Source organism: Sinocyclocheilus grahami, unplaced genomic scaffold (assembly GCF_001515645.1).
Source record: "Sinocyclocheilus grahami isolate Dianchi unplaced genomic scaffold, SAMN03320097.WGS_v1.1 scaffold70.1, whole genome shotgun sequence".
NCBI classification, from domain to species: Eukaryota; Metazoa; Chordata; class Actinopteri; order Cypriniformes; family Cyprinidae; genus Sinocyclocheilus; species Sinocyclocheilus grahami.
The window spans coordinates 1,698,392-1,717,788 of NW_015505249.1; the positions used below are offsets into that span (position 1 = coordinate 1,698,392).

At 37.5% G+C, this 19,397-nt stretch overlaps 1 protein-coding gene across 1 annotated transcript in view; it reads left to right on the top strand.

Annotated features, from left to right (window-relative positions):
* The window catches only part of LOC107585443 (golgin subfamily A member 4), a 29,790-nt gene that overhangs the window by 9,438 nt on the left and 955 nt on the right, over positions 1–19,397 (top strand). Inside the window, exons 8-19 of the mRNA XM_016272460.1 lie at positions 783–930; positions 1,014–1,192; positions 2,346–2,444; positions 2,560–2,715; positions 2,891–6,900; positions 7,004–7,125; positions 8,319–8,449; positions 8,898–8,984; positions 10,496–10,513; positions 11,080–11,148; positions 12,240–12,315; positions 16,720–16,817. Of these exons, the coding sequence (XP_016127946.1) occupies positions 783–930; positions 1,014–1,192; positions 2,346–2,444; positions 2,560–2,715; positions 2,891–6,900; positions 7,004–7,125; positions 8,319–8,449; positions 8,898–8,984; positions 10,496–10,513; positions 11,080–11,148; positions 12,240–12,315; positions 16,720–16,817 (5,193 nt within the window). The remainder of the gene's footprint in view (positions 1–782; positions 931–1,013; positions 1,193–2,345; positions 2,445–2,559; positions 2,716–2,890; positions 6,901–7,003; positions 7,126–8,318; positions 8,450–8,897; positions 8,985–10,495; positions 10,514–11,079; positions 11,149–12,239; positions 12,316–16,719; positions 16,818–19,397) is intronic.

Consider the following 19,397-nt stretch of genomic DNA (forward strand, 5'->3'; position numbering starts at 1 on the left):
TATATGTATATATATATGTATATATATATATATATATATATATATATATAGGTAATTTGGCAATTGTATTAAATATTATTGTTATTATTATTGAAATATTTTAATTATTGAAAAATCAAATATATATTTTTAATATATAAAGTATATAAATGTCATTTTTCACTAATAAAACTAAATAACATATTCCAATAACAATGTTTACTATAACATAAAATAAATTGAAACAATAATATATTTTTACTTATTTTTATTCGTCTTGGTTGAATGTTGATCTTGCACCCTGTGATCAAAAAAATAGTATTTGAGATGTCTTCTAGGTGAAATATGTGATATATGGCGAGCTGTCTGTCTGCTACAGAGTTGTGATCAAATCAGTCATGTTTTGTTTAGCCTTTGACCTTCACTCTGCAGGAGAGAGATCATTGCCACTTGGGTCATTGTATGGAATGTGAAAGAGCGCAAACATGCGTCAGAAACAATTAGAGGTGCGTCCTCAAACTGAGCACAGAACCTGATGTACGGGGCAGGAACCTGGTTTGCAGGAACCACATTTGTGCAAGACATAATCAGTAGTGGATTTCGGAAAATGAAAAAGTGGCCGCAATACTGTGCTTTTGAGGTTTCATGTTTCAGGGGCTTTTCAAAATCACCATTCCCACTGAAGTCAAATGAGCTTTGTATGAGGATCAGACCAGAAGACGAACATATTGTCTGAAAATCTGGGATGAGTGCATTTAATTTTTGTGTGAACTTTAATACTCACCTACGGTCTCATTCTAAAGGGAATGGTCATCGCTGAAACGAAGCGTCAGATGCACGAGACTTTGGAGATGAAGGAAGAGGAGATCGCTCAGCTGCGCTCCAGACTCCAGCAGACTATAGCTCAGAAAGACGAGCTGCAGGAGCAGAAAGAGAAATCGGAGAAAGCAGGTGAGTGAGACTGTCTCCTCTCTCTCTGTTTCCTGCCCTTGTGTCTGCTTGTACTAACTGCACTTCATGTGACTCATTCCCAGCATTTGAAGAACTGGAACGAGCCCTCGGTGTGGCCCAGCGGGCGGAGGAGGCACGCCGCCAGCTACAGGTGAGCATGGAGGAGCAGGTGAAGCAGGTGGAGAAGGCCAGCGAGAAAGAGAGGAGAAACTTGCAACAGGAGCTGACCAGGGTCAAACAGGAAGTGGTCACCATTATGAAGGTGTGTATGAAAAACACAGGGTCAGAGAGAGGGAAGTCCTTTTCTGTGTTAATAAAACATGCAATCTGTTGCTGTGTCATGCATATTTAATTTGTTTTTCACTACTTAGCATCAGTATTGTTTGAGAGCTACATCCTGTTACACGCTGGAGGATCTTGAGGAGCTGCATTAATTTAGACACTAGAATCAAGAATAGTCGAACCATTTTTAATATGTTCTTTTTGCCTTTTCTCTGTCCCCATTTGTACTTGATCTGTTTAAAGTTATTTTGCCTGGAAAAGCAATTCATCCACTCACAGTGTCACATTCATCCTGAGAATTGTCTGGATGAGCGTTTAAACGTTCATTACGGCACAGTTCCCATGAAGGTTGTGTGTTTTTATGGATCTGCACACCTTTAGTCTCTTCCTTTGTGCATTGGAGTATGATTCCATACTCAAAATAAAGGGCAGTAGTAACAATCACCTCCGTTCTTCCACATATCCTTTTAATAAGCTGTATCTACAGTGGTGTGAAAAAGTGTTGGCCCCCTTCCTGATTTCTTTTACTTGTGTTATCTTTGACTAATATTTATATTTGTTTGATGATCTAAAACATTAAAGTGTGACAAACATGCAAAAAAATAAGAAATCAGGAAGGGGGGCAACACTTTTTCACACCACTGTATATCCATGAGAAAATGTAAAATATACTCTGTTTAAATGCAAATTAATGCATTAATTTTTTTTTTTGCTTAAATGTTAAATTCTGCTTTTGTACTTTTTTATGATTATTAAAAAGTTTCATATGAAAATATTTTTTTTTTTCAAATATTAAAGTGAGATATTTTATGTAGTCGCTATTTTACTATTATTTGTATTTTGTGTTATTTCATTTTTAAAATAGGATAACAATAAAATTGACCATGAATGTAGCATTTGATGCTGAAATGGCAATAAAAAAAATGAATTAAACTAAATAAAATAATGATAATTCCCCATCCTCTCTGACCATTTAAATTAAGCAGGCTGTTTATGCTACTGTACCTACCATACCCTAGTTTTAACACATGGTCTAGAGAGTTTTGCATTGTGGACATTAGAGTATTAGTGTTTTAAAATGTCCATCAAATCTGACAAATGTTAATATTTTGCCATGATTTCTTTCTTTTCAGAAATCCTCCGAGGACAGGATTGCAGAAATGGAGCGGTTACATTCAGAGGCTATGGCTAACAAAGAACAGGAACTGAGTGCCCAGATCAAACAAGCGGTGGTATGCTCTAATTTTCTTTTTCTGTGGTAAACCATGATCAGTTCATGCAAATATTAGCTATTTGGATGTAGGTGTTTCCTAAGCTTTTTGCACCAATGCACTTTATTTATCACAGGAACAGTGTCGTGAGGAATTGTTGCGGTCGGCACAGGAAAAAGATCAGCAGGTGTCTCTTGCTCTGGAGGAGGCGGAGCTGCAGAAAGCTGCGATTCAGTCTGAGGGAGAGAACAAAGCCAAGGAACTACAGCTCGAGTTGGAGTCGGCCAGAACGGTGAGTTTATCTGCCACCTTATCTGAGGATAGATCAACAGGATATCCTTATTGTAGTTGAATAGCCAAATTAACCCATAGATTTGAAGCCAGCATGAATGAGAATGTGAATGAAAGCAATGCCATATCTTAGCGCTGTACATTCCTTAAAATTGTCATTTTTTTTCTTTTTACAGAGAATTCAAGAACTTGAGAGTTGTCTAGGTAGCTTGGAGAAGGGTTCTGCCAACTCGAATGATCTCTCTGTGCAACTAGAAGAGCAGAGAAAGAAACATGAGGCTGAAATAGGTGCTTTAGAAGAAGCACATAAGCAAGAGCTAGAGAAGACCAAGACAGAGCAGATAACAGCCCTCAACCAGCAGCATGATGCTGCTGTGGAGGAGCTTGTGCTGAAACATAAAGTGGAAATTGAATCTATTCTGAAAGACAAGGAGGAACAGTTCCATTCTCATGTGGAAGACATGAATAAAAAGATGCTTGATAAACTGAGTGACAAACAAACTGAGATTGAGACTCTGTCTTCTGAGCTTAGTGAGGTACTAAATAGTAAACAACAGTTAGAAGAGAGACCGTTTACTGTGGAGACCACCAGTGAAACTACAAGACAAGAGTTTGAGGAAAGACTGAAGGAAGAACGAGCAAAATATCAGGCTGAGATTGAAGCTGTGAAACAGAATGCACAGTCGTTTGCAGGGGAGGAGAAAATGCTGAAAGATGAGATAAATCAGCTGAAGATTGTGTTGGAGGAGAAGGAAAAAGCACTAGAGGAACATGTGCTTAGAGAAAAGACTTTGCATGAAGGAAGTGCGCAGTTCGAGGAGCTTCAACTCAGGGAACAGTCAAATAAAGAGGCCCTTGAGGAATCAAGATCTCAGATTAGCACACTTACCGAAGAACTCCAGCAAACCAAGAATCAAGTGAAAGATCTTGAGCAAACCCTTGAGGCAGTGCGTAATGATGGTCGGGAGAAAGAAGTGTGTCTTGAGCAAAAGACAAGTGAACTTCAGGAGCTAGTGCAGAAGATGGAGCAAGTCAAGAGGGAACTGTCTGAAAAAGAAAATTTGCATGCTGCAACCTGCAAAACGATGCAAGAGGAGCAAAACCGGTTGAGGAAGCAACTGGAAGACCAGAAGAGTTCTCACGAAAAGAAACTTGAGAACATTAGGAAAGACATGGATTGCAAGCTGAAATCCCAGGAAAACAAGATGGAGAAGTTCAAGCAGAAAGCCAAAGAAGTGCAGGACAAGTTGAAGAAGCAGCTTCAGGATCAAGAGGAGAATGCCAAAGCAGGGTTATCCAAGAAAGCTCAAGAGTTAGAATTGAAAGACCAGCAACTGAAAGAAAAGATCCTTGAGATAGCTCAAGCAAGCTCTGAGGGCCTCAGCACCGCCATGTCTGATTTGGAGGCCAATCACAAAGAACACTTAGACAAGCTTCAGTTGACTCATAAACAGGAGCAGGAAGATCTTATTCGTCACTGGCAGGAGAAACTCAACCAGCTTGAGGAGGAGTTGCAAGAAAAACATGATCAGTCTTTGCAAGAAGAAGCACAAGAGTTGGAAGAGATCTCTCAACTGCTTTTTGCCAGCAGGGAAGAAAAAGAACAGGTTATGAAAGACATCCAGAACCTCAGGGAGGAGCTTGCCATGAGGGAAACCACTGTGCAGAAACTACAGACAGAGCTCAGGGAGGCAGCAAGCAAGGTGGAAAGTTTATCTGAAGGGGAGGGTATACTTAAAAGACAAGTCGAAACCATGAAAAAGAATCTGAACCAGGCCTTGAATGAAAGAAACCATTTGCAGGACAAACTGAGAAAGGCTGAGGAAACTAGTAAGGAGAAATTGCAGAGCATATCTGAAGAGTTGTTAAACACCCAGCAAAAGATGAATATGCTTGAAACGTCCAAATGTAAAGAGGGCGAGGATCTCCAGAGGACACTAGAAAAAAAAACTGCTGAACTCCAAAATAAAGAAAAAGAGTTCCAGACACAATTGTGTGCCATCTCGAAGGAGTTTGAGCAGTGTTGTCAGGACGCCCAGACTAAGTTAGATGGTTTCTCTTTTGAACTGTGTAAGAAAGTTGAGGAACGAGTTGCAGAGTTACAACGCCGGGTGATAGATCATCAAAATAAGGTCACATATCTAAGAAATATTATCACAACGAAGGACAACAGAATTAGCACTTTAGAGAAAGAACTTCAGCAGACTTTGGATGAGAACCATAATCTAAAGAGCTCTCTTGATGAGGTGACTCTTCAGTTTAGTGCAAGTTCAGAGACTCTTAAAGCCTTACAAACTGAAAGGGAGTCTCAGCAATCCGATGCAGAGAATCGCTCCCAGGTACTTTCTGAGAAAGACCTTCAAATCAAGCAGCTCTGTGAGGAAAAAGAATGCATATCAGGAAATCTCCAAGCAAATGTTTTGCAAATCAACAATCTAGATTCTGTCATAAATGACTTGAAGATCCAGTTAGCAAGTAGTATAACTGAGAAAGAACAAGCCATATCTCTGCTGAATCAGCAGCACAATGAGGACAAGGAAAGGGTTACATGCCAAATGGGGGAGACAGTGGAAAGGCTAGAGAAAGAGAGGACCTCACTTCAAGAACAGGTAGACTCACTCAGGAATAAGTTCTCTGAGCTGAAAAAGAAGTTCAGTCAGAGTCACAGCACTGTTAAATCTCTTCAAGATAAAGTTGTAGACATGGAGAGGCAGATTGCGGAGAAGGATGAACAACTTCAGATGCTCACTGCCAGCAGTGACAATCACTCCCTTACTAAGTCAGAGATGGACCAGGCTCTTAGTGAGAAAGAACAAAGGGTTCATTCCTTGACCTCAGAGCTGGAAAGCTGCTCAAAGAAAGTTTGTGATCTGGAGGAGCAGCTAGAGTTGCGGACAAAAGAGCGAGAACAACTCGCAGCTGATTTGCAGCAGCACCTTACCATTAGGGAGACCGAAAAGATGGAGTTGATGAAGCAGGTCCAGGAAGCTCAGGACCAAAGCTCTCAAAACGGTGCCCTACTCCAGAAAACTGAGGAAAGTCTTCAGTCTTTGAAGAAAGACATTGAAACAGCCAAGCAGGAACTGGAATCCCAGCGGAATGACTTTGAGAGGGAGAAGGCTGAGCTCCTAAAGGCGGAAGAAGAGGCTGTCAAGGCAGCCCAAGAAAAGGCGTCCACCGAAACGACTGGTAAAGTAGCTGAGTTGAAAAAGAAGGCAGAGCAAAAGATTGGCATGATTCGTAAACAGCTGACATCACAAATTGAGGAAAAGGAGCAGGCTATCAAAGACCTGCAGGCACAGCTGAAAGGCATAAAGCAAACCCAGACTGAAAAAGAAGAACGGATAAAGTCTCTAGAGGAAATTGAGAAGACAATGGAGGAGGCCAACGCAAAATTAAAGGAAGAGCATGAAAAACATATACAAGAATTGCAGCAGAAAGAAAACAAGGAAAGACAGGTCTCTCTGCAAAACCTTGAAGATATGTATGAGGAGAAGCTTGCTGCTCTTCACAAAGACATGTCTGCAAAGGAGGAGCAATGTGCTACTGCCGCTAGAGAAACTTTTTCAAGACTTGGTGAGCTTGAGGCCAAACTCTCAGAATCTAATGAGCAGATTGCAAATTTTCAATCCGAGGTAAGTCGCCTTAAAGCAGAACCGCTTGAACAGACAACCCGAGTGCAGGAGCTTCAGCAGACATGCTTGGATCTTCAAGAACAGATCAAGGAGAAACAGATTGAAGAAGTTGAGAAGGAACATGTTTCTGAAGTGCAAATGACCTGCAATAGATTAGGAATGGAGCCTGCAATGTTAGTGGCCAAGGAACACGTGGACACTGTCAGGAACCAAGATGACTGGACAAGTCAAAAGGACTTGTTGGTGAAGGAATATGAGGAAAAGCTCCACGATTTGCAGAAGAGGCTAGAAGAGAAAGAAAATGAGCTAAAAGCACAACAGAGTTCACCTCAAGGAAACGGGGAGACTGTTAATGAGTGCCTAATCAACAATACAAACACCTCGGAGAGTGATCTTCAGAGAAGGCTGGTAGAGGCTGAGAATGAAAAGCAGAAGCTCCACAAAGATTACACCAGACTACAGAAAGACCTTCGGTCTCTAAGGAAAGAGCATGAGAAGGAGCTGGAATTCCTGAAAAAGGAAATGGCAGAGGAAAGCGAGAAGAAGCTCAAGTAAGATTTATGTGACAATTTTAGAAATAGTTGGGGATAAGGATGCAAATTTTATGCTACAATATTGTTACAAGGTTCATATGGTTGATCTTTTTTTTAACAGGCTTGAAATGGAGGATATGGAAATGAAACAAAATTCTGCTCTTAAGCAGTTAATGAGGGAGTTCAACACCCAGATAGCCCTGAAAGAAAAGGAACTGGAGGGTTCAGTAAAGGAAACAATTGGTAAGAAGAACGTATAAGTCAGAATTGCAGTATATTAGTCGCAATTGCGTGTTATAAAGTCAGAATTGCAAGATATAAAGTCCAATTCTGAGGACAAATGGACTACATGAATTTATATCTCACAATTCTGACTTTATAACTTGCAATTGCATGTTATGAAGTCAGAATTGGTAGATATAAATTCGCAATTCTGAGAAAAAAGTCAGAATTACGAGTTAATATCTTGCAAATCTCAGAATTGCAAGAATTGCTCAACCAAAAGTGAAAATTTGCCAGCATCGGTCCTCATTTCATTTTTTTGTATTTAAATGGATACTCCACCCCAAAATGAAAATTCTGTCATTAATCACTTACCCCCGTGTCGTTCCAAACCCCTAAAAGCTTCGTTCGTTTTCGGAACACAATTTAAGATATTTTGGATGAAAACCGGGAGGCTTGTGACTGTCCCATTGACTGCCAAGTAAATAACACTGTCAAGGTCCAGAAAAGTATGAAAGACATCGTCAGAATAGTCCATCTGCCATCAGTGGTTCAACCGTAACGTTATGAAGCGTCGAGAATACTTTTTGTACGCGAAGAAATCAAAAATAACGACTTTATTCAACAATTCGTCTCCTCTGTGTCTCTCCGCATCACCGTAGTGGCATTTTGGAGAATATCCGCTGAACACAAGCAGCGTACGCTTTTGTGTCAGCCGCAACACAAGGATACATTTTCTATGTGTATTTACGCTTTGATTTGAACGAACAAACAGCGCATCCATGCAGCGCGTGGAGTATCCCTTTAAGGAGCATTGTGAACATTCTGCTTGACATCTTTTGTATGCCATAGAAGAAAGAAATTCATATTGTTTTTGGAATATTGTGAGGACGTAAAAGATGACCGAATTTTAATTTTAATTTCGAATTAAAAATAAAAAAAAAAAGTTAAAAATACAGAATAAAACCAAGTACAGATAGTCCTGGAAAGCTCTGAGGACATGAACGACCTGTTTTCATAGTTGTTCACATTTGCTGATTTACTGGCCTCAGGAAATATGAGATATGAAATTCATGATTGGTTTACCATGTGTTTTCAATCCTGCCATGTAATGCATTCAGTCTGTAAATGAGTGGTTTATACTCAGTAATGGTAACTTTATGGTGACCTTCATGTCTTCTCACTGTACTTTCCTGTTTATTATTTCCACACAGAGAAAGCTCAGGGTGTGGAAACCGAGCTTATAAATAGCCATCGAGAAGAAGTCAGTCAACTTCAGAAAACAATCGCTCAGAAGGAAGAAGACCTGAACAGAACAGCTCAGCGTTACGAACAGGTCCTTCAGGTACAGCAAAATTACGTGAAACTGTAGCTTTTGTATGTAATTATGAGTTAATGGCCAGCAGATGCATTATATACGTTCAACTTTATAGAAAGACACAGGAAGAAGTTTGTGAGGAGTTTATTGCTTTTGCTAAATTCCACCACATAAAGTCAGTAAGTTCAGGTTTCAGCTAATAGGTTGTGTATCATCAGGAAACACTTACCTCAGTCAACTAGCACCTCAAACTCCCCCTAGAGCTGTAGGGAATGATGCAGGCCTTATGCTGCTTACATCCATCCTGACAGAGAAGTATGCTAACTATTTGTGATAGGATTATTTCTGCATCTATTTGTTCACCCATGCATTTTAAGACCCAAGTTTATTATCTGAAAATGAATACAGTATGGCAGCACTGTAAAATGATTTGAAGAGAAAGGGCAGATTTGCTCAGAGTTTGGTCTTCCTGTAGAGTCGTGAGGTGGAGATGGGCGACCGCGTGTGGGAGGTGCAGAAGGAGTTAGAGGAGCTACAGCAGAGGAGTCTCAGTGGCCCTCAGGTACAGTCACAGTTTGCACACCATGTCCTGCTGGGAGCTATTTATTTTTGTAGTTTGTGTGGAAATGCATGAAAATTAGAGTTGTCATGTTTAATTAAATGTTAATTTTATGCAAATGTATTTTTTTGAAAATAATGCAATTAAACATGCAACCCAAATGTATTGGCTTTAACTTTTTTACAGTTAATATATTCCATATGAATCCGAATCAGAATGAGCTTTATTGCCAGGTATGTTTACACATACGAGGAATTTGTCTTCGTGACAGAAGCTTCCACAGTGTAACAGAATGACAGTGACAGAACAAAAAACACAGATAATAAAAATAAATAAAAAATAGAACAAGTAAATAAGGAATACAAATATACAAATCGACAATTGTATGTACAGGTATATAACAATAGACAATTGTATGTACAGGTATATTATGTGCAAATTGAAATGTAGACTGAGTGTGTGTGTTAGATAAATAAGTGTATGAGTGAATAAATAGTGTGTGTTCCACAGTTATATGTTGTTGTATGTTAGAGAATATCTGTTCATTTATATATAATAAATAATAATAATTATATGATAACGCAATAGATAATAAAAAATGCTTAATATAAATAAAATAATCAGTTTTGATTCAAACGGACAGCCATAATTAAAATAATGAATCTTATTTATTAAAAATAATGCAATTAAACATGCCCGCTGAATATATTGGCTTTAATTTTTTTTAAATGTAAATGGGCGAATTGCATCTTTTAAAAGAAGGTCTTTCTTTATCAACTCCTTTTTTTTTCCCTTTCTGTATATCTGTGCATGTTTCTTTATGTCAGACACCTGTCCTGCTGGTCTTATTCTGACCAGAAATATGTTTGTTGTATTCCTCATTTGTAAGATAAAAGCATCTGCTAAGTTAATGAATATAAATGTAAATCACAGAATCAAAAAGTTGAAATGTCAAATCAGGTGAATGTGTTACCAGTGATAAATTGAATGGCATTAAACATTTATTTACCTAAAAAGTTAGCCTTGACAGTCAAGTAGAGTCTAGCTTTCTAGTCACATAATAGACTTAATTTGCAGACCCTAAGATTCAGTGTAATAGTCTCAATCCACAATAGGCCGTAGGAATGAATTTCCTGAGAAGGTTTGGAATTCGTCCCTGAGAAAGGGGCCATAAACAGACAGTCTCTGTTCTGAATTAACCCCTCCGAGAGCATCCTGAGCTGTTAGATTTATGCCGTAGTGCCACTCTCAGGCGAGCACTGCATGCTTGGAAAGAGGCAAAAAGTTGAGCCTTGTTCAGGATAAAGTGGTCCTCATGTGTGTTCGGTGCGGTTACAAAGCACCCTCTCACAGAGACGTGAAACACACGCTGCACCTCTGGAGCCCATGCTGCATTTTTACAGTCTGATCTCACAAGTGTTCTGTGTGTGGGTAAATGCAACTCAGAAAAAAAAAAATGTATATTTGCATAATTATGAAGTTGTTTGACCTGCTGATTCTGTTTTGTGTTTCAGGGTCTTGAAGAGTTAAAGGTAGGTTTTATTTTCATTTTTTTATTAGGATGCATTAAATTGATCAAAAGTGACAAAGACATTTATAATGTTACAAAAGATTTCTATTTCAAATAAATGCTGTTCTTTTTAACTTTTATCCATCAAAGAATCCTAAAGAAACCTATCACTGTTTCCATAAAATTACTAAGCAGCATTACTGTTTTCAACATTGATAATAATCAGAAATGTTTTTGAACAGCAAATCAGCGTATTATAATGATTTCTGAAGGATCATGTGACATTGAAGACTGGAGGAATGATGCTGAAAATTCAGCTTTTCATCACAGGAATAAAATACATTTGACAATATATTCACGTAGAAACCCGTTATTTTAAATTGTAAAAAATATTTATTAATTTGACTGTTTTTACTGTGTTTTTGATCAAAGAAATGCAGCCTTAAGAGATGTCTTTCAAAAACATAAAAATAAAAAAAAATCATACTGACCCCAAACTTTTGAACTGTTTTGTACCTCTAAATGCTGCTCTTAGTTTCCATTTGTCTATATTTTTGACGTCTGGTCTTTCTCTCTTTGTCCAATCAGGTTCAGCTTGCAGAAAAGACGACCGTGCTGAGCGAAGCCAGGCTAAAAGAGCAGGAGTACCACGACAGGGTAAGTGAAGAGATGTACTAATAGAAAGACAGAGAGCTTTTGCGTTTGTATGTTTTAGGCCTAAGAAGTGTTAACAAATGACATAACTTGAGTCGCACACAAAGACAATGTAGAGGACAAAGAGAAAAAATGAGCAGAGCGTTTACCAACCGTCACATTCCCGGAGCTCCTGCACTCCTCCAGCGGTGTAAAACCAAAATAAGATTAGATTCATTACACCGCACATCTGTTTACTCTTATTTCAACTTTACAAACGGTTTCAGCAGAGCTCATGCTGTTTGTCTCACCCCACACGAATGCAAACTCGCACGGGGAGGCGCACACACTGGACATACCTTGATTTTTATAATCCGGCTTGTCCCTGGGCCATACGGTGATGTTCATTTGAGGACTAGTGTAGGGGAAGTTATTCCAAAAAATGACTTGTTTAACCCTTGTGCTGTGCAGAAAATCCTAACTTCATTTGTTGTTCCTTGGCAAAAATGACCGGCCTTTTAAAAATTGCGTGTAAATCTCTCATTATGCTGTATTATCACCAAATCTTGGGTTCAATCTTTTTGTCAACTTGTTTTCTTTCAATTAGCAATTGAATTTATTTTTAATCTGAGCTTCTGCACCTCAGTTATTGAGTGAAAAAAGGCATGAGCTCCAGATCAACAAGGCCTACGATCAGTCAGTTCAAAAAAAAAAAAGAAAGAACATAATGAGATATTTATAAGAGAGGGTTTTTTATGACATACTGGTAATTTTTGACCAGGAACACCACAGGTGTAACTAGATGGGGGGAAAAAAAAAAAAGTACAAAAATATCAACTTTTTTGGGAAGTTGTTATATCCTGTGTGGGCAAAGTCAATCAATTTTAGTCCAGTGCGATAATATTAACTAGCATTTTCGAGAAAATCAAATTCTATCTAGTTCCTTTGGATAAAAGGGTCTGCCAAAGGCATAAATGCAAAATGAATAATGCATATTTGCATTTCTCATTTCCTGTTATTTAATTTCTAAAACCTATATAGAAATATAGACACAAGCTTGAGTTCTTAAAGATCAGTTTTGCACCATATGTGTACTTTTATTTTTTTATTTTCAGATTCATGCTCTAGAAGACAAACTAAGACGTTCCCATAAAAACGCAGTGGTGACTCACCTGGGAAGCTCTTATAGAGGTAAATAACCTTAACCATTTTCTATAAAGATGGCATTTGAATGCTATATTGTCTAGCTGTGGGTAAGCAGACCAATGTTTCTAAGATTATCCAGATGTCATTTACTGTTTTATTTATCTGTTTGTAATATGAATTTGGCGGTTTTAGCCTCCTAGTGACTGTAAAATGCTTGTCAAGTATCTCCTGTAACTCCCAGAGGTTAATGAATGATGTGGCACACTGACCCTTGGCAGATAAACCTCACCTTCATTCTCACTAGTTCAGAGCGATCAGTCACCGCAGGAGAGCAGCGCTTCAACACCCCGCTATCAATCACACACATATGCGGAGCTTAAACATATGGGCAGCTAGAGGAGAAAATCTGCCGCTCCACAGCCCTTCCCTGCTGGTGTAATAAAGAGCTAGTCTCTGAATCTAATGCTTTTCACAGACCGTGTTTCGCCCCAGTTCCCACGAATGACCCCAGATTCAGACAGCCAGCTCAAAGATCTGCTGTGTCTTTAATACTTTCATTGTTTGGACAAGAGCAGCATCGGCATCAAAATAAAACCTTTTCTGTTCCTTGGAGGAATGAATGTCAAATGGGTTTTGGATGTGAAAGTAAGAAAATGTGCACCAGTCATTTAAAGACAACATCAAATTGAATTGTAAAGCATAAAATAAAGCCATTTGCATTGCATAATCATATATTTAAAGATACACTCTTGTTTTTGAAAAAAAATCACACTTTTATTCATCAAGAATGCATTAAATTGCTCAAAAGTGACTTTAGAGACATGTATAATGTTACAAAAGATTTCTATTTCAAATATAAATGCTGTTCTTTTGAACTTTTTGATCTTAAAAGGATCTTGAAAAATAAAATGTATCACAGTATCCACAAAAATAAGAAGCAGCACAACTGGTTTTACCTTTGATAATGTTTCTTGAGCAGCAAATCAGCATATTAGAATGACTTCTGAACAAAAGCATAAAATAAAGCCATTTGCATTGCATAATCATATATTTACAGATACACTCTTGTTTTTGAAAAAAAATCACACTTTTATTCATCAAGAATGAATTAAATTGCTCAAAAGTGACTTTAGAGACATGTATAATGTTACAAAAGATTTCTATTTCAAATATAAATGCTGTTCTTTTGAACTTTTTGATCTTAAAAGGATCTTGAAAAATAAAATTTATCACAGTATCCACAAAAATAAGAAGCAGCACAACTGGTTTTACCTTTGATAATGTTTGTTGAGCAGCAAATCAGCATATTAGAATGACTTCTGAAGGATCATGACAGTTATCAAATAAATACATAACGCACCATTATGGATTCAATTTGTGTCCATTGTGCAATTCTAATTAAATTGAAGTGCTTTCAACTTGACAATCTTGTTGGATAAATCAAACTTTTTGGATGAATTTTTTTACAGAGATTGTTGCAATGCTTCCTGCAATTGCTTATTCTGCAAAATATACTTGCAATGCTGAATTTGTGCTTTAGAACAGCCTTCATGATGGAAGTGTGTCTACGATGCCTTCTAATACTGTCCAAGTTAGGAGGCTTACTAGGTTTTGGAACGGAGTCATCCTCTCTCCTTATAAACCAAATTGAATATTCTTCTAAATGTATAACCAAATGAGTTTTTCCTTTGAAGATATCCATCTGGCATGCAACTAAGCAAACTTCATACATAAACAAACCCATCCATGTATCCTCTCTGTTCTTCAGCATATCTGTGTGGCCTCTACATTAAAGAGACAGTCACAGAGATTGTTGCAATGCTTCCTGCAATTGCTTATTCTGCAAAATATACTTGCAATGCTGAATTTGTGCTTTAGAACAGCCTTCATGATGGAAGTGTGTCTACGATGCCTTCTAATACTGTCCAAGTAGGAGGCTTACTAGGTTTTGGAACGGAGTCATCCTCTCTCCTTATAAACCAAATTGAATATTCTTCTAAATGTATAACCAAATGAGTTTTTCCTTTGAAGATATCCATCTGGCATGCAACTAAGCAAACTTCATACATAAACAAACCCATCCATGTATCCTCTCTGTTCTTCAGCATATCTGTGTGGCCTCTACATTAAAGAGACAGTAGTCTTTCTGACCTTCTGACTGCCTCCCATCAATTACTCATTAGTGATTCACAAGACAAAAAACTGCTTCAAAAACACCCCAAAACTACCTATTTTTGTATACATGTTTGAATTGATTTATGGTGGTACTTAATGTTTTTTGTGCATTGATAATATTTATGCATTTTGTTCATTATGCAGTCAAAAGTTTAAGCATGTGCTAACAGCGGTCATAAACTAGTCCCTCTGTATCATTCAAACAGTGTTGTTCTGGAGATGAGACCGGTGTGGCTCGTGTTACGTCCCTGTTGGCCCAGACTGGGCTAATCTGGGGTCAGTCGGACAGGTCGGGTTATTTATTAGCCCCTCATTTCTCCATGCTTCCTGATCAAAGGCCTGTTTGGGTTTCAGTGGCACCTTGAGTCCCAGCTCTCTCTGTCAGGCTGTCTGTTCCTGGACGTTCAGCCACCCTAGTGTCTTCAGCACTGGTTAAATGGGCTTTCCAGAGAGACACACGGCTCCTTCTGCTAATTGCCAGTCATTCACAGGTTTAATGAGGCAAGACGGCTGACTGATCAGTTGCACCTCCTGTGCTCTTTGTGCACGCTAGATACTGTAATGCAAAAGTCAGTTTCACTTATAAAACTAATTGCTTAATCCTTACATCACTTCCATGAGACATTACTGAGGATTTACTGCACATCTGGGTGCTTGTGATGCTTATGATGTTTACCACATGTGCGTATTCTTTTTAGCAAGAGCATGTACACTATTGTTCAGAAGTTTGGGGTCCGTAAGATTGTTTAAATGTTTTTGACAGAATCCACTTCTGCTCACCAAGGCTGCATTTATTTGATTCAAAATACAGTAAAATGTAAAATATGATTAGTTTAAAATACCTGTTTTATATTTTAATATAACATTTTAATATTAAATGTAATTTATTCCTGTGATGCAAAGCTGAATTTTCAGTTTACTTTTTTTTTTTAGCTGAATATAAAATTCAGAATAACAGCATTTATTTGAAATGGGAATTTTTGTGACATTTTAAATGTCTTTACTGTCACTTTTAACCAATTTAGTGCATCCTTGCTGAATAAAAGTTTTAATTTCTTAAAAAGAAAAAAAATTACTGACACCAAACTTTACTTATGTTTTATTTTTTTATACATATATACGTATTTTTGTCTTTTATTATGTGCATCTAATACATCACTTTCCTTAAGATACAAAATTGTGTTCTTCTCCCTAATTAATACATTTGTAATTTCTAAAATATGTTAGGTTGAAATGGACTGGATCATTTTGGGTTGTTCTCTTTACGTCATGTTTTCCATGGTATCAACAGCACAGAAAACTACCCGCCCATCGCCGACTTCGACATGCTTTTTTTTTTTTTTTTTTATAACTCAAGTTGGTTTTTGTTCATTCATGGTCTCAGCGTCTCCTGTTCTGTTTCTGCTCTCACTTCTTTATCCATTAAAAGCAGAGTGGAAAACAGAAAGGCCCCCACCTAGACTGAGCCAAAGCTTCTTGTATTTAGCCACAATGCTGTCATTATAGTGTTCCAGTGTTGCTGTAAGCCGGCGCTCTTAACTACAGCCACTGGAAGTGAGGCGCGTCTAGCGCTCTAGGTTCTCAAAGATTAACTCTTACTATCGCTCACACTTCAGATTTGAAACAAACCCCTAAACTGTATTAAACTTTTGACTCATAATTTCTTCTGCACTTTTAAAAATAAAGGTTTCAAAAGGGAGATTTCACAACAGTGCCAACCCTTTTTTTTTTCTTTGTGTGAAGAACGTTTTAATGATCTAAAGTCCAATATAAAGAACCTTTTGTTAAATGGAAAGAGTCCATGGATGTTAAAGTTTCTTCATGGAATCATCAATGCCAATAAAGAACCTTTTTTTTAAAAGTGTGCACCCTAGCAACGTCATAGCAACACCCTGGCAACCACCAGCATCATGGCAAGCAAAAAAAGTCTATTTGCATTTGTAGCAATGCACATATTTTCTCATCCGATCATGTGATTTTCTATTATTTACATCCTCTCTGACTCTCTTGGTTCAACTATTAGATGATGATTGTTGGCGTTGAGTGTTTGGAGGATTTATAAGTTCGTCATCTGGCTGCTCTGGTTTTAATTATGGCCCTGACGGAGCAGCGTTTAGCAGAACTGGAGTGAATGAGGGAACAGCCAAGATTTTGTACAGGCTGTATTTTAAAGACAGCAACTGTTTCCTCTTAAACCAAGCTTAATGTATCTAGTTCTCTTAGATTCTCTGTGATAATGATTATGATGAATCTGCTGATGGTTTGTCTCTACAGATGTGTCACATAACAGCATGGACCCCTTCTCCGAGCCGACCGAATTCGAGTACCTCAGGAAGGTCTTGTTTGAGTACATGATGGGAAGAGAGACAAAGGTACATTTTTGGGGTTATTATTAGACTTTACGATGATGTCATTCAGGGAAGGACTGCTTTTGGTCATTACTGTTATACAGTAATATTTAAACAGAATTGTTTAAATTACCCTTTTTATTAAGAGAAAAAAAATTAAGATTAAAATTTATTAAAAAAGAAAAACTGTAATATCACATGGTCCTAAGTATTCAGACCGTTTGCTCAGTATTTAGTAGAAGCACCCTTTTGATCTAATACAGCCATGAGTCTTTTTGGGAAAGATGCAACAAGTTTTTCACACCTGGATTTGGGGATCCTCTGCCATTCCTCCTTGCAGATCCTCTCCAGTTCTGTCAGGTTGGATGGTAAACGTTGTTATATGAATATGAATTCATTAAAAATTGTATGGGTAATTAAATGGCAAGGATGGTTAACGTGACAGATATGAATCTAAATTTAGGTTACATGAGGATCAGTGTTGGTATTGTTAGCTAAAACTATTGAAAATCATGTTTATATAAATAAAGCTGAAATAAAATAAAATATAATATTAGATGAAAAACTTTAATGAAAAGTGGAAATACTGGTTTGGCAACTAAAAGTTAAATTAGTTGAAGTGCTAAAATTATTAAAACCGAAAATAAATAAATAAAAGCTAAACAGAAATATTTGAAAAAAATTAAACTAAAACCTGAAAATATTAAAATATTAATAAATGCTAAACAAATACTAAATAAATAATAAGTAGTAGATAAAATTAAACTGATGTTGATTTGAGAGCGACAAGAATGGGGACAAGAAAATGTAGCTACTGCATATGTAGGAAAGACCCATTTACTGATAAACAACTGTTTAAAATAATTATTATGCTTCCATGTTGTAAATCTTCCATATTACCTTTCCCACAATGCGCAGTTTTCCACCACATAATAATGCCATTTGTTAGAGGAAGGATGCAGTAAATAAGTGTGACGGGGAGTCCGGATGGAAGCCTGTAAAGTGATTCATTCTCATGAAAACTCCCAACAGCGGCATTTTGTGTCCGTTTAGCAGGACCCAAATGAGCGAATCTTGTCAGTTAAGCCAGGACTAATTAACGGCCTGGTTGATGCCGCCCTGAAGCCAGCGCGATTCGCCCTCGTTGCTAATAAACAGTCGGGTCCTTATGACGTCACAACAGGCCTCCCTGTCGAGAGGATGTCTGGGGGGCGACCCGGTGGCTCGTTCTCATCACATGAGCCAGTAGTGCCTATACCGTTTTAAGAGAGATGCTCGGGGTGAACGGCTGCGCTGGTTCTGATTAGCGCCGCATACGGGTGCTGGCAGATCTATCTAGGGCTGATTACCCAGCAGGCTGCCGATAATGAGCGTTTTTGTCTTTGCGAGATGTAATCGCTCACAGAACAGTGCAGGGCAGCAGCTCCGCTAAAGATGGGCGGCAGCGTTGTTGTTGTTAACTAAAACTAAAACTATAAAAAACTGATTCCGCTAACTGAAATAAATCTGATTTAAACAACAACAAAAAACTTTAATTTTAAAATAACAAAAAAAGTTAGAACTGCTGAAACAAGTTGAAATTGAAGTACTAAAATTATTAAAACTTTTAACCGAAGTAAAATGAATGCTAAATAGAAATTGTCTATCATTACACTTTATTTGCTCCGTTTTATTTTGTGAAACCTTACTACGTATATGGAATAACCGGTTTATAAATGCAATAAGCCCAGTGAAGCCGTGGTTTACAGTGAATTTATAACCGCTAAGGGGGTTTTAGGCACTCCGCTTCGTGTCGTGCCTAACAATGCCCCTCAGCTGTTATAAATTCACTGTAAACCACGACTTCACTGGGCTTATTGCTTTAATATAAACAATAACAATGACAAAAGCGCATACTAAAGTTAATAAAACTTAAACTAAAATTAAAACTTAATTTATATAATAGCATATATAATATTAAAATTAGTGTTTGTGTGTATATGTATATATATATTAAACAATTAATAAAAATGAAGCACATATAATGACTAAAACTAAAATAAAAACAAAACTAAAATATAATTTAATTAGAAAAATGAATAAATACTATAATTGAATATAAATATTACTAAAATAACATTGGGGTTCTGTTTTCTGTAAAATACTCCCAATTTCCATTCTGGCACAACATTTCATGAAACTATAATAGTGTAAAAACACCACTCATTCATGTATGCTTCACTCCTTTGTGTGGTTTTCCTATTAAACTGTTAATCCCCCCCCCTATAATATGAGACTCATTTAGTTATATAAAGACCTGATAGGTGAAAACAGGTAACATGACTGATGAACAAATATAACCATTTAAAAGACATTGTTCACCCCAAAATAAAAATCTCTGGTCCCCATTGACTTCCATTGTATTTTTTCCTTACTATGGAAGTCAATGGGGACCATCAACTGTTTGTTTACACACATTCTTTAAAATATCTTCTTGCAACTTGAGGGTGAATAAATGATGACACAATTTTTATTTTTTTTGGTGAACTATCCCTTTAAAGGGGTCATATGATGCGATTTCAAGTTTTGCTTTCTCTTTGGAGTGTTACAAGCTGATTGTGCATA